The sequence below is a fragment of the Coregonus lavaretus genome (assembly GCF_964263955.1).
Source record: "Coregonus lavaretus genome assembly, chromosome: 40".
Taxonomy (NCBI): domain Eukaryota; kingdom Metazoa; phylum Chordata; class Actinopteri; order Salmoniformes; family Salmonidae; genus Coregonus; species Coregonus lavaretus.
This window is the reverse complement of record NC_140027.1, coordinates 4,692,682-4,706,369: the sequence shown is the minus strand read 5'-3', so window position 1 is coordinate 4,706,369 and position 13,688 is coordinate 4,692,682. Positions and strand designations below refer to the sequence as shown.

General features: G+C 42.8%; 1 protein-coding gene across 1 annotated transcript; it reads right to left on the bottom strand.

Moving 5' to 3' along the window:
- Nucleotides 1–313: 313 nt before the first annotated feature.
- LOC311113353 (uncharacterized protein) lies at nt 314–12,489 on the bottom strand (the record flags this gene model as incomplete). The annotated part of the gene is made up of 7 exons (XM_084156567.1): nt 314–2,930; nt 3,301–3,411; nt 4,082–4,333; nt 9,849–10,625; nt 11,738–11,866; nt 12,075–12,207; nt 12,472–12,489. The coding sequence occupies 7 exons, from the start codon at nt 12,487–12,489 to the stop codon at nt 2,887–2,889; spliced, it is 1,464 nt and encodes a 487-aa protein (XP_084012693.1). The 3' UTR covers nt 314–2,886.
- Nucleotides 12,490–13,688: the final 1,199 nt, after the last annotated feature.

The window sequence follows — 13,688 nt, the reverse complement described above, 5'->3', positions numbered from 1 at the left end:
GTGTCATTGTGTTATTTCCCAGGCTCTCATTGGTTCACCTTCGATTGTCAGGCAACGTCAGTTGTTGTAGCACAAGACATGGTGGCGGGAGTTTCAATAATTAATATTTTTGGCGGACTGGAAATTTCCCGGGAAATTCAGCATTGTCTGGTGTAGCATTTGGCACAATATTATCTGGTGTTGTTAGTAACTTGGATGCAGTTTGAGATAATTACTATAACTACTGCATACATATTTAAATATTTTTGAAATTATGCATACATTTAATGTGTATAACTGTACAACCAATTAATTTGAGTTATTTATGTTTCTGTGTAGTCTATTATAATCTAGTGTAAAAACGTTCATTCTTGTTAACTTCGACAATAAATTACTGTAAATTGCATTTGCAAGAAGCTTAAATTGCATTGAAATAATTTGTGATAATCTCTTTAGAAATACATCAGATGGATGATAGACATGGTGATAAAGAGTCAAATACATTGGACACTAAATCTGAAAGTTAAAAACAATCATGTACCCCTTTTTCCCCCCAAAGGCATATATTTATTTCAAATGATAAAACATGGATGATTAACAGGTGAAATGACCACAGTAGGAATGAACAGGGTGAGAACATGAAAATCACACATAGTCAATGAGTCACCTGTGTAAGAATAATCCATATCCATCAATCACATAAATTACACAAGGTCAGGCATTCAGAGAAGTGCTGCGAAGAGACCCGTCTCTCTGGCCGTCAGACAAAGCCCACAACTGGACTGTTGTTACATTTTTTTATCAATTTCCTCCCTATAGTACAAGCTTTTTACAAACATTAAAATAGATCAATAACTATGATTACCATATTCCTCATACTTTCTGTAAATAGACATTAATTATTGCATTTAATAGACTGGCTCTTTTATTTGTATTTTTTAAAATCATTTTTACAAATGCACTGGTACCGATAAGTATGACAATAGAGGACTACATAAACAGAATGAAGAGAAAAGGAATCTATTCTCATGTAGCTGGTCCATGTAGTTATTTCACTGTAGTGAAATCATAACAGAAATCACAATGCTACAATGTAATGACAGTTTAGGTATGACGCTTTTAGGAGCTCATAAGTAATACAAATTATATAAATCCACCATGATGACATTTCTGGGGCCTACTCTGCCCAAATAGTTCCCTGGTGCTCCAGGTGAAGTTTACCCTAGGTACATATCTAGGATCAGATTCCCTCCCCCAATCCTAACCTTAACCATTAGTAGGGAAAATACAAAACTGACCCAAAATCAGCATCTAGGAGCAACTTCGCCCTACACCTTGTCTGGCACTTAGGTGTTTCCTTTTTGGTTAGTTGCTACCAACGAGAAGTGAGAATACATACAAAATCGTTCCTTGCATAGGAATGCATAAACTCAAGCATTATAGTTTCCCTCTGGCCATGATAAGGTCCATTCCAAAGGGCCACCAGCAGTAAAATCAAATATTATAGTCTCAAAAAATAGATATTTTTTGTTCCTTGAAGGATTTTATAACGAACAGTGATAAGGGGTCCCTTATAAACTCCAGAAATAGACAGGGTTGAATGACTGACACAGCCCTGCAAAGCTACCCTTGGTCCAAAGAAAGGAATGAGGGTAATCATTTAGCCATGATTGCCCCCTTGTGGCCTAGAAACAGGAACAGCATTGAATAAAGTGAACGCGGAATTTCATACAGTACTCTCAAACGCCTTCCTAGATCAATAAATTAAAGGAGCTTTGGCAGCTAACGCCCATTAAAGAGGAGCGGCAATGTGGATCCCTGCAGCATTTTGTAGTGTTGACAAAATTAAGATTAGTAGAATTTCAGATAAACCTAAAATGCAACCGATCAGAGCAGCACTTTCTGTTCTCCTCTAGTGTAAAAACATGGCATCCACAGGTGCCACGGTTAAGCGGTTATGCTGCCACAGAGCAATGCCTTGAGGAAGAAATAAAAAAACTAATCAAATTGGGAATGCCCCTCTCACAATGGAAAGACTGTCACTCACTGTCAGCAAGATTCACCCTCTCTTAACATGACAAGCATTCAAGTAACGTCTCCTGTCCCCTGTTTCATTACTCAAAGTAATGAAAAACAAGATTCCAAAAAACTAAGCCATTTCTGTGTGACGCAAACGACAGCTTTTCTAAGTGTGATAGGCCCCTCTTATTCTACTCCACCCCACTATTGCCACATCAAGGTTGGAGAGAATTCTATTCCACACTCCTTCTCCTCAGGGCACTGGTAGCACTGCATTTTAAAACATATAGAAAACACACACCACGTACTATAGATACCAATTGACACCCAACGCATTGTTGGCAACGTTTGTGTGTGTACGATATTTCCCTACTGACAGCACAGCTACTGCGGTTAACCATACAACATTTTAAAACATAATTCATAATCGCAGGAAATCATCATCAACCTCATCATTATCGTAGATTATGCGCACATTTCAAAAGATGAAATGCAGAATTCAGAAGTCTTAGTTGGTCCTGCTGCTATAAAGTATCATCAATGCAATGCCCGCCATCTTGTTGAAAGATTGACTGTGCTGTGGCCACAAGCCAAACCAGTCAGTTCCTCAGCTCAGAGTGGTTTTGTTCTATCATGCTAAGAAGACAGAAGTGTCTGAAGTGTTTGTGCAAAAGAGAGTGACTGGTAGTGTAGAGTTTTGTAAAAACATAGCGTCGAACAAGACCAGTGAATTTGCTATAGTGTTTGGGGTTGACCTGTTTCCGGCTGGTCATATAAAGTGTGTCTGTTTAGGCCTGTGTGTGTTTCGAGTGTTGTGCCACTCCCCTGAACGTCTTCTGATTAGACTGAGTGAGTTATTAAAGTCCTTGTGCTCCTGAATTCCATAGTTCACCTTGCCACCGGTGGCGCTGGAGGTACTCCCCGGAACGTGGCTACAGGAAGTAGAGGAAACAAAGGTTACATCAGGTCAGTTCCTACCTCCAAAAACAACCATGTGGCTCTTTTTTTCTATTAATCTTTTCTCAATTCCTCGCATCATTCTCAAAACGCATTGGAGAAGAAGGGGAGGGACATGGACCTTCTCCTCCAATACGATTGCGAAGGAGGCAAGTCGAAAGAATGCGAGGAATAACGGAAAGACGAATTGAAAGAGCCCATATCAATCATTTGCTTGAATTCCAAATCCCAGCTGACATTCTATATGGTAATAACATTGTGATGCAGTAGTGCAGAGGCCATTTATTGGATGTTGTGTACAGTCTGTATGTAGGCAGTGATGTTGAGAATGAATTAAGCCTGTACCTGGACCAGGTTTATTGCTTTTGCTGGGGTAGATCTTGGTGAAATTCCTATATTCCTCAGGGGGTGGGAGGTCCTCCACTGGGTGGAAGTCGAACTTGGACTCAAAATCCTCTGAGGGTTAAGAAAGGTAAAGGGTCAACACAACATTAATTGTAAATCAAGATCAATATCTCTATAACACTAAACTAGCAAAAAATGAAGGCCAACACTTCATTATAGTAATATAATTAATAAAGTACAGTAACATGTTAGCATGGCCCTGCATATAAACAAATTAGAAGTCAAGTATTTTTGACTTGTCGACCTTGCTCTAGTAATTTACATTTCCATTAACCAAGCCATGCACAATGGTCAGTTCTCCTGGAAACATTAATCTGACTGTGCAATCTATGAACGCTCTGGGTTGGTCACGATGCAACAGGAACTACAGGGGGCATTTGCATTCCTGAGATGGCATTTGAATATGAGGCTATGATACCTGACAATCTACTACCAACAACAACTAGGCTACTAGTGTCTCCAACATGTCTGTTGGTTTGAGAGCTAACAAATGGCAATAGTGTTCAAAAGTACACTGTGTTCAGGGCTGTTGGGTGGTGTTGAGGCTAATACTCAACACAAGATAGATTCTAAAGCGATGAAATGCCGGCAACAATCACATCACATTCATCAAAAGCAGTGACAGTTGTTCAAAAACTGGACTTGCTTGAAAACCAGCATGTACAGGCGACACTGAGGACCAGGACTGGGAGATGGAGGAAATTAGCCTGTCCTGACTCACCTATATTGGACTTGGAGGAAGAGGATGAGGAGTGTCCATTGCGGATGGGTGGGGGAGGTGGCGGGGGTCCGGTGCGGGAGGAGAGGGAGGAAGATGAAGGTGGGGGAGGGGGCTTAGGCCCCCGGGTGTGGTGGGGTGGCTCCGAGGAGGTGATGTTGTGGGTGACAGCGCTGTGGACCCGGTAGGGGGGCGGGGGAAGAGGGGCTTGGCCACCACCCCCGTTTCGTGACCCAGGATTGGGTGCAGAAGGGGCTGCATCGGTAGCAAACAAACACACACAATAGTAAGACCATGATGATGCCTTGTTCAAATAAATTAATCACATAAGCAATTAAGGAGCAAAAATATCCCTCCCAACATTTAACTTTCTAAAAAATGTATGTACTGTAAACTGAAAAAGAGGTACAGTGCATTCGGAAAGTATTCAGGCTTTTTCCACATTTTGTTACATTACAGCCTTATTCTAAAATGGATTAAATGTTTCCCCCCCAATCAATCTACACACAATAACCCATAATGATAAAGCAAAAACAGGTTTTTAGAAATGTTTGCAAATGTATATATAAAAAAAAAGAAGGTAAATATCACATTTACATATGTATTCAGACCCTTTACTCAGTACTTTGTTGAAGCACCTTTGGCAGCCTCGAGTCTTCTTGGGTTTGGCGCTACAATCTTAGCACACCTGTATTTGGGGAGTTTCTCCCATTCTTCTCTGCAGATCCTCTCAAGCTCTGTCAGGTTGGATGGGGAGCGTCACTGCACAGCTGAGCGCTCTGGAGCAGGTTTTCATCAAGGATCTCTATACTTTGCTCCGTTCATCAAAGAGTTCAGTCTTGGTTTCATCAGACCATAGAATCTTGTTTCTCATGGTCTGGGAGTCCTTTAGGTGCCTTTTGGCAAACTCCAAGCAGGCTGTAATGTGCATTTTACTGAGGAGTGTCTCTTGGTCACCTCCCTGACCAAGGCCCTTCGCCCCTGATTGCTCAGTTTGGCCGGGCGGCCAGCTCTAGGAAGAGTCTTGGTGGTAACAAACTTCTTACATTTAAGAATGATGGAGGCCACTGTGTTCTTGGGGACCTTTAATGCTGTAGAAATGTGTTGGTACCCTTCCCCAGATCTGTGCCTCGACACAATCCTGTCTCGGAGCTCTACGGACAATTCCTTCCACCTCATGGCTTGGTTTTTGCTCTGACATGCACTGTCAAGTGTGCGCCTTTCCAAATCATGTCCAATCAATTGAACTTTCCACAGGTGGACTCCAATCAAGTGTAGAAACATCTCAAGGATGATCAATGGACACAAGATGCACCTGAGTCTCATAGCAAAGGGTCTGAATACTTATGTAAATCTGTTTTTTTATTTTTAATACATTTGCAAACATTTCTAAAAACCTGTTTTGCTTTGTCATTATGGGGTATTGTGTGTAGATTGATGAGGAAACAAATAATTTAATACATTTTAGAATAAGGCTGTAACGTAACAAAATGTGGAAAAAGTCAAAGGATCTGAATACTTTCCGAATGCACTGTATGTCCTTAAATAACAGACCATGCCCAACGGATCAGGACTGGTCAGGTTGCGAGAAAGATTAGATACTGTAGGCTGTAATGTGCGTCAGGTAGCTTAGTGGTTAAGAGCGTTGTGCCAGTAACCGAAAGGTCGCTGGTTCTAATCCCCAAGCCGACTAAGTGAAAAATCTGTCGATGTGCCCTTGAGCAAGGCACTTAACCCTAATTGCTCCTGTAAGTCACTCTGGATAAGAGCGTCTGCTAGCCCTACTTCATGTAGATCTGAAAAGGTGGAGCAATTGTCATATTGCAATTACCATTAGGGCTGTTCCCGACAACAACAAAAAAAAAATCTTAGTCGACCGAGAGTCGTCTGTTCTTTCGACCAATCGATTGGGAGAAATGTTAAAATGTGTATTTTTCCATATATTTTTCAAAATCAACTATATGTAGGCTACTGAGCTTGTCTGATGCTTTAATAATAAAAAACACACAAATAACTAGTGGGAAGGAGCCAGAGATCGATATAGCCTACCCAGAAGAACAAAAACCTGTTCCCGCCCTCCTCTCTCTGCTGCCGGTAATAGGCTACACCAGCGGTCGGCAACATTTTCCAATTGGAGTGCCATGTTATCGTACAATGTCTACTGCTCTCCGTGCCAGTTATGATTTTCATATGTACATTTTCGTGGAACAGTTTCATTTATAATAAAGTCTTCATATCTCAAAATCAATGTTGTGGTTTTAATAAAAAAAATCTATCTAAATGAAAATGATACAAATCTAAAAGTAACTTCTATTGCCATTATGTAAAAATAGCCTACATAAAAGCAAACAAATAAAACATTGCAGCCCACAGGTAGAAAATATCATGATAAAAATAAATATCCTATAAATCACATTGGCTACACATGGCCTGTCTGCAAGGAACTTGAAACATTGTATCAACTATTGTATTAACTAGCAAACTTGTAACATTGTATAAAATATTCTGGGCCCTCAGAGTTTCCCACACCAGTGAGCTCCAGACAGACACACACAGCTGTAGGCTATTTGCGCAAGGGATAAGAAGTAATCATTAGGCCTATTTAATGACGTTTCCACCGGATCAGAGCATGACATCTTCTCCCCTTTCATCAAATCAAATCACATTTTAAAGAGCGTCTGCTAAATGACTAAAATGTCAATGTAAATGTGTTTAGCAGATGTTATTGCGGGTGTAGCGAAATGCTTGTGGTAATCGAAAGTGAGAGCTGGAAAGATTGTTCAAATAGGCTACATTGAGGAACTATTGTCATTCTCAATGGATGTAAAAACAGACTTTGTTTACTTGCAGTTTGAGGTGAAGAAAAAAATACTTTGACAAGCTCCATAGTGATGGTGATTTCAGACGATTGAAGACAATCAGAAATAGTATCAGATCCCCAAATGGGCACACTTATAGGCCTACATTTGCGCACAGGCCAGGTAGATCAGTCCTACTTCTATGTGCATAATCAGGTGCGTGTCCTTACTCAAGATTGACAGGAGCGCTTCAAACAAAAGACAATGAATACATTGACAACTTGTAAATGGAATGAAATAAACCAAAACTTTTTTTCTCACAAGTATAGTCTAGGTTGTGCGCTCGGCAAACAACGTGTCAACTCCTACAATGACAACGGTAAGACTGTAGTAATAATATATTGAATGCATTAACAGAAATTACCGTAACCAAACAAATATAAATTATGGGAATTAACGGTAAATGTACTACTAGTGTGCCACCCCCGCGGCCTCCGCAATGGATTAGTCCACTCAGACGTGTCTCGTGTGCCATAATTTTTGTAAATATATTTGCCACTGCTCGACCAAAAAAAAAAAACGTCGACCAACAGCCTATCGACCAAACAATCAACTAAATGGGGTCAGCCCTAATTACCACAGAGATAGATAGATGACTCTAGTGCCCAAAAGCCCGTATTAGCATGGGTCGTGCCATTGAGGACTTTCAACTGGGTGGGACTTCCTATGGTTAAGTAAAGGTCACATGATTCCATCCGGGTTATCAGGAGGGATCAGCTAATTAATTACAGTGCATTCATAAAGTATTCAGACCCCTTGATTTTTTCCACATTTTGTTACATTACAGCCTTGTTCTAAAATTGATTAAATTACATTTTTTTCCTCATCAATCTACACACAATACCCCATAATGACAAAGCGAAAAAAAGGTTTTTAGAAATGTTTGCACATTTATTAAAAATAAAACAAAAATACCTTATTTACATAAGTATTCAGACCCTTTGCTATGAGACTCGAAATTGCGCTAAGGTGCATCCTGTTTCATTGATCATCCTTGAGATGTTTCTACAACTTGATTGGAGTCCACCTGTGGTAAATTCAATTGATTGGACATGATTTGGAAAGGCACACCTGTCTATATAAGGTCCCACAGTTGACAGTGCATGTCAGGCCAAAAACCAAGCCATGAGGTCGAAGGAATTGTCTGTAGAGCTCGGAGACAGGATTGTGTTGAGGCACAGATCTGGGGAAGGGTACCAAAAAATGTCTGCAGTATTGAAGGTCCCAAGAACACAGTGGCCTCCATCATTCTTAAATGGAAGAAGTTTGGAACCACCAAGACTATTCCTAGAGCTGGCCGCCCGGCCAAACTGAGCAATCGGGGGAGAAGGGCCTTGGTCAGGGAGGTGACCAACAACCCGATGGTCACTCTGACAGAGCTCTAGAGTTTCTCTGTGGAGATGGGAGAATCTTCAAGAAGGACAACCATCTCTGCAGCGCTCTACCAAATCAGGCCTTAATGGTAGAGTGGCCAGACGGAAGCCACTCCTCAGGAAAAGGCACATGACAGCCCGCTTGGGAGTTAGCCAAAAGGCACCTAAAGACTCTCAGACCATGAGAAACAAGATTCTCTGGTCTGATGAAACCAAGATTGAACTTTTTGGCCTGAATGCCAAGTTCACGAATGGGCGGCAGGTAGCTTAGTGGGTAAGAGCATTGTGCCAGTAACCGAAAGGTCGCTGGTTCTAATCCCCGAGCCGACTAGGTGAAAAACCTGTCGATGTGCCCTTGAGCAAGGCACTTAACCCTAATTGCTCCTGTAAGTCGCTCTGGATAAGAGCGTCTGCTAAATGACCAATTTATATTATTATTTATTATTATTATTCACGTCTGGAGGAAACCTGGCACCATCCCTATGGTGAAGCATGGTGGTGGCAGCATCATGCTGTAGAGATGTTTTTCAGCGGCAGGGACTGGGAGACTAGTCAGGATAGAGGAAAAGATGAACAGAGCAAAGTACAGAGAGATCCTTGATGAAAACCTGCTCCAGAGCCCTCAGACTGAGGCGAAGGTTCACCTTCCACCAGGACAACGACCCTAAGCACACAGCCAAGACAACGCAGGAGTGGCTTCGGGACAAGTCCCTGAATGTCATTGAGTGGCCCACCCTGAGCCTGGACTTGAACCCGATCGAACATCTCTGGAGAGACCTAAAAATAGCTGTGCAGCGACGCTCCCCATCCAAACTGACAGAGCTTGAGGATCTGCAGAGAAGAATGGGAGAAACTACCCAAATACAGGTGTGCCAAGCTTGTAGCATCATACCCAAGAAGACTTGAGGCTGTAATCGCTGCCAAAGGTGCTTCAACAAAGTACTGAGTAAAGGGTCTGAATACTTACGTAAATGTGATTTTAGAAATGTTTATATAAATGTGCAAACATTTCTAAAAACCAGTTTCTACTTTGTCATTATGGGGTATTGTGTGTAGATTGATGAGGGAAAAAAACTATTTAATTCATTTTAGAATAAGGCTGTAACGTAACAAAATGTGTAAAAAAGTCAAGGGGTCTGAATACTTTCCGAATACACTGTATACTTGTGAGCAAGTATACAGTAACTGCAGGTGGCAGTAAATCGGCAACCTTGGCTTCATACCTGTTCAAACAACACAATACAGGTAGCAGTATGCACCCTTTCAGTTTGTTTGCCAACTCATAGAAGTAGTAGAAGAAAATGTACTACTTAAAAATGGAGATTGCCTCAATGGCGCTTCCCATGCTCTGACACCATAATGGGACATATACAATGTTGTGATGTCTAAGTCTATGGCTACTACCCATCCTTTCATTTCAGACCATGAAATTGTGTGTGGAAGAAAGGGTTGATTTGGAAAAGGGCATTACACTGTGACAGTAGTCCCTTGATATGACTAACGGCTCCCCAATATAAACATACAGCTGTGTTCTAGTACCTGATTTTCGGCCGGGGGGCTCCCTGGCGGGTGGGGGTGGTCTGCCGCCCCCTGGAGGTCCTGGAGATGGCGACGGGGGTGGAGGAGGCGCATGATTGCGTCCGCCGTGGCTGCCGCCTGAGGTCTTCTTGCGCAGTGAGTTGTGCCTCTGGGGCAGTTTCGGAGCCCCATCTCCACCATGGTGCCCCATGGGGCCATTGGAGGTTCCCCCAGAGGGGTGCCTGTAAGGCGGGGGCGGAGGGGGCGCCGAGGACCCCCCAGTGGGCGGCCGTGTGGAGGAAAGAGGCGGTCTCGATGGAGGGGGGCCAGAGCTGGGCGGAGCCGGGCCTCTTTGGGGCGGCGGGGGGAGGGGCTTCTCCCGGCTGTTGGTGGGGCCTACTGGGGCCTTTTGTTGGGGGGTTGATGGGGCGTTGCCGTGGTAACCACTACGGTTAAACGGCGGGGGAGGAGCCGGGGCGGATGTGCTGGGCTTCATGCCCCCTGTCGAAGAAGGCGGAGCGGGTGGGGCTGATGAGCTGTGCTTCATGCCTGAAGAAGGGGGAGGGGGTGGAGCTGAGCCTGAAGTACTGTGCTTCATGCCCCCAGTGGAGGAGTGGGAGGAGCTGGCACTGGTTGGGGGGCGGGAGATGTCGGGGAGAGAGGGGCGGTGGGAGCGCTGGGACTCCGGGGCGGAGGGTTTGTCTCCTGGGGAGGGGGAGGCAGAGTGGCCTGGGGTGGGCCGGGGGGCTGCAGGTCTGGAGCCTGGGGGATGCAGGGCTGATCTGCCCACTGAGGTGTCTGGAAGGAAGGCATTGAAACACACATTATAGAACACTATGCATAAATACACCCATTCAGATACTTTGTACCATTCACATCATGGCAAATGTAGAACTTCTAGTAGCCTGGGTGCCAGTCTGTTTCTGCAGTATATTTATAGTAGCATATTTACATAGGACCCTATAAAATCCATGTTGTGGAGAACGCGGACGGAACCACGGAATCCAGAAATTAAAATGGAATTTAATAAACTAAATGTATTGAACTTATTAGAAAATTCATTAATTTGTCCAAGTTAATCATAAGACATTTTTAAAAATGCATCAGTGATTTGTATTTTCCTGCAACTTTCTGAAATGGCACAGGAATGCCCGTCTGTGTATTTGTGTGTGTGTGCATCTCTGGTAGAGATAGAAAGGCTTTCCCAAAAACCTTCCCAATTAAACGCTTACTACAAAGTAGCCTATGCCTACCTGGCAGAATGATATCATGATTATTTGCATCAATCCAGTTGCCATTTGTTTTGCAAACTCTGCAATCACACGAGCGCTACAGAAACGTCGCTAACAGTCTCTTGCTCGTGCGAACTTGCATTAAACTACACCCAAAAATCAAAATAAGCATTGTTGTAGACTTAGAACATCCAATTTGGTTGTTTTTCTATTAAAGCTGCAATATGTTACTTTTTGGGGGCGACACGACCAAATTAACATAGAAATGTCATTGATTGAAATCAAGTCTAAGAAGTGGTAGATATGTTCGGTGTGTGCTATTTCTATGCTTCCCGTTCTTAAGTTTCATTTTTTGCGTCTTTTACTTTCGGTTTTGTACGCCAGCTTCAAACTGCTGAAAATACAATATTTTTGGTTATGGAAAAGATTTCACAGCGATTTAGATGGTACAATGATTCTCTACACTTTACTTGCTTGAAATTAGGCAAACTATTAGAATTTTAGCAACCAGGAAATGGCGGAGTGATTTCTGCATTGTGCACCTTTAAAAACGTGGGAAAACGGAAACAAAAAAGGAAACCGAATTTAAGAAAAAACAAAACAGAATCAGGCAAAAAATAAAGCTGATTTTATAGGGCCCCACTTATATTCTATTCATATGAAGTGAATTCTGCTTACCTCCAGCTCCAACTGATCGTAGTTTTGGCATGCCCCCAGCGAACAGGCCTCCAAGGCCTCCCCCTGACCCTCCACTGCTCCCTCCTCCTCCTCTACCACCTCCACCACCTCCACCACTTTCCTTTGGTTCTGGGGAAAGCAGAGGGTCAAATATCCTTGTTACACTGTTGTGTTGATAATGCTTGCATTGACATTGTTGAAAGCTATTTGTGGCATGGAATTTTGCATATATGTATACATAAACGTACATGTATAGTCTGTGTGTGTGTCTGTGTCAGCGGGAAAAGAGGAGAGTGCAAAAGTTAATTTATACCTATATGTTTACTATGCTACTTACTCTCTATAATAGGTGCACTTCGGTCATTGACCACTCCAACCTTCTTCAGCCTGGCTCCTTTGGAGATATCAGAGAGCAACGCTCCTCTCCCCTTCGCGCCATCCCGATTCAACTTAGGTGCTGTAGTGTTCGCCTGAGGAGAGGATATGAGCAAACCACCATGTTAGTTAGGTTGACCATGCCAATGATAACATGAACTGCATAAGGTACCGTCGTTATAGCAACAGATGGCAATGCAGCATTATGCTGTAAATTGATGTAATCCCGATGGTGCCTGTGTGGGTGTGTGTTTGGCCAGCTCTCACCTTTATTTGTGTGTGGATTTGTTTACAGGTAAAAACTGCATCAATAAATTGCAGCCTTTATAAATATGGCATATCAACCCTAGAAATCATACTATGGGAAATTTGTACATTATAATATATTAGACATAGTATCTAACACTAGCATGTGTTTTTTATTTTATTTTATCACCTTTATTTAACCAGGTAAGCCAGTTGAGAACAAGTTCTCATTTACAACTGCGACCTGGCCAAGATAAAGCAAAGCAGTGCGATAAAAACAACAACACAAAGTTACATATGGGGTAAACAAAACATAAAGTCAAAAAAAAAATACAACAGAAAATATATATACAGTGTGTGCAAATGTAGCAAGTTATGGAGGTAAGGCAATAAATAGGCTATAGTGCAAAATAATTACAATTAGTATTAACACTGGAATGCTAGAGATTATGTGCAAATAGAGATACTGGGGTGCAAAAGAGCAAAATAAATAACAATATAGGGATGAGGTAGTTGGGTGGGCTAATTTCAGATGGGCTGTGTACAGGTGCAGTGATCGGTAAGGTGATCAGTGCTTAAAGTTAGTGAGGGAGATAAGAGTCTCCAGCTTCAGAGATTTTTGCAATTAGTTCCAGTCATTGGCAGCAGAGAACTGGAAGGAATGGCGGCCAATGGAGGTGTTGGCTTTGGGGAGGACCAGTGAGATATACCTGCTGGAGCGCAGACTACGGGTGGGTGCTGCTATGGTGACCAATGAGCTAAGATAAGGCGGGGATTTGCCTAGCAGTGATTTATAGATGGCCTGGAGCCAGTGGGTTTGACGACGAACATGTAGTGAGGACCAGCCAACAAGAGCATACAGGTCACAGTGGGGGGTAGTGTATGGGGCTTTGGAGACAAAACGGATGACACTGTGATAGACTACATCCAATTTGCTGAGTAGAGTGTTGGAGGCTATTTTGTAAATGACATCGCCGAAGTCAAGGATCGGTAGGATAGTCAGTTTAACGAGGGCATGTTTGGCAGCATGAGGGAAGGAGGCTTTGTTGCGAAATAGGAAGCCGATTCTAGATTTAACTTTGGATTGGAGATTCTTAATGTGAGTCTGGAAGGAGAGTTTACAGTCTAACCAGACACCTAGGTATTTGTAGTTGTCCACATACTCTAGGTCAGACCCGTCGAGAGTAGTGATTCTAGTCGGGTGGGCGGGTGCCAGCAGCGTTCGATTGAAGAGCATGCATTTAGTTTTACTAGTGTTTAAGAGCAGTTGGAGGCTACTGAAGGAGTGTTGCATGGCATTGAAGCTCGTTTGGAGGTTTGTTAACACAGA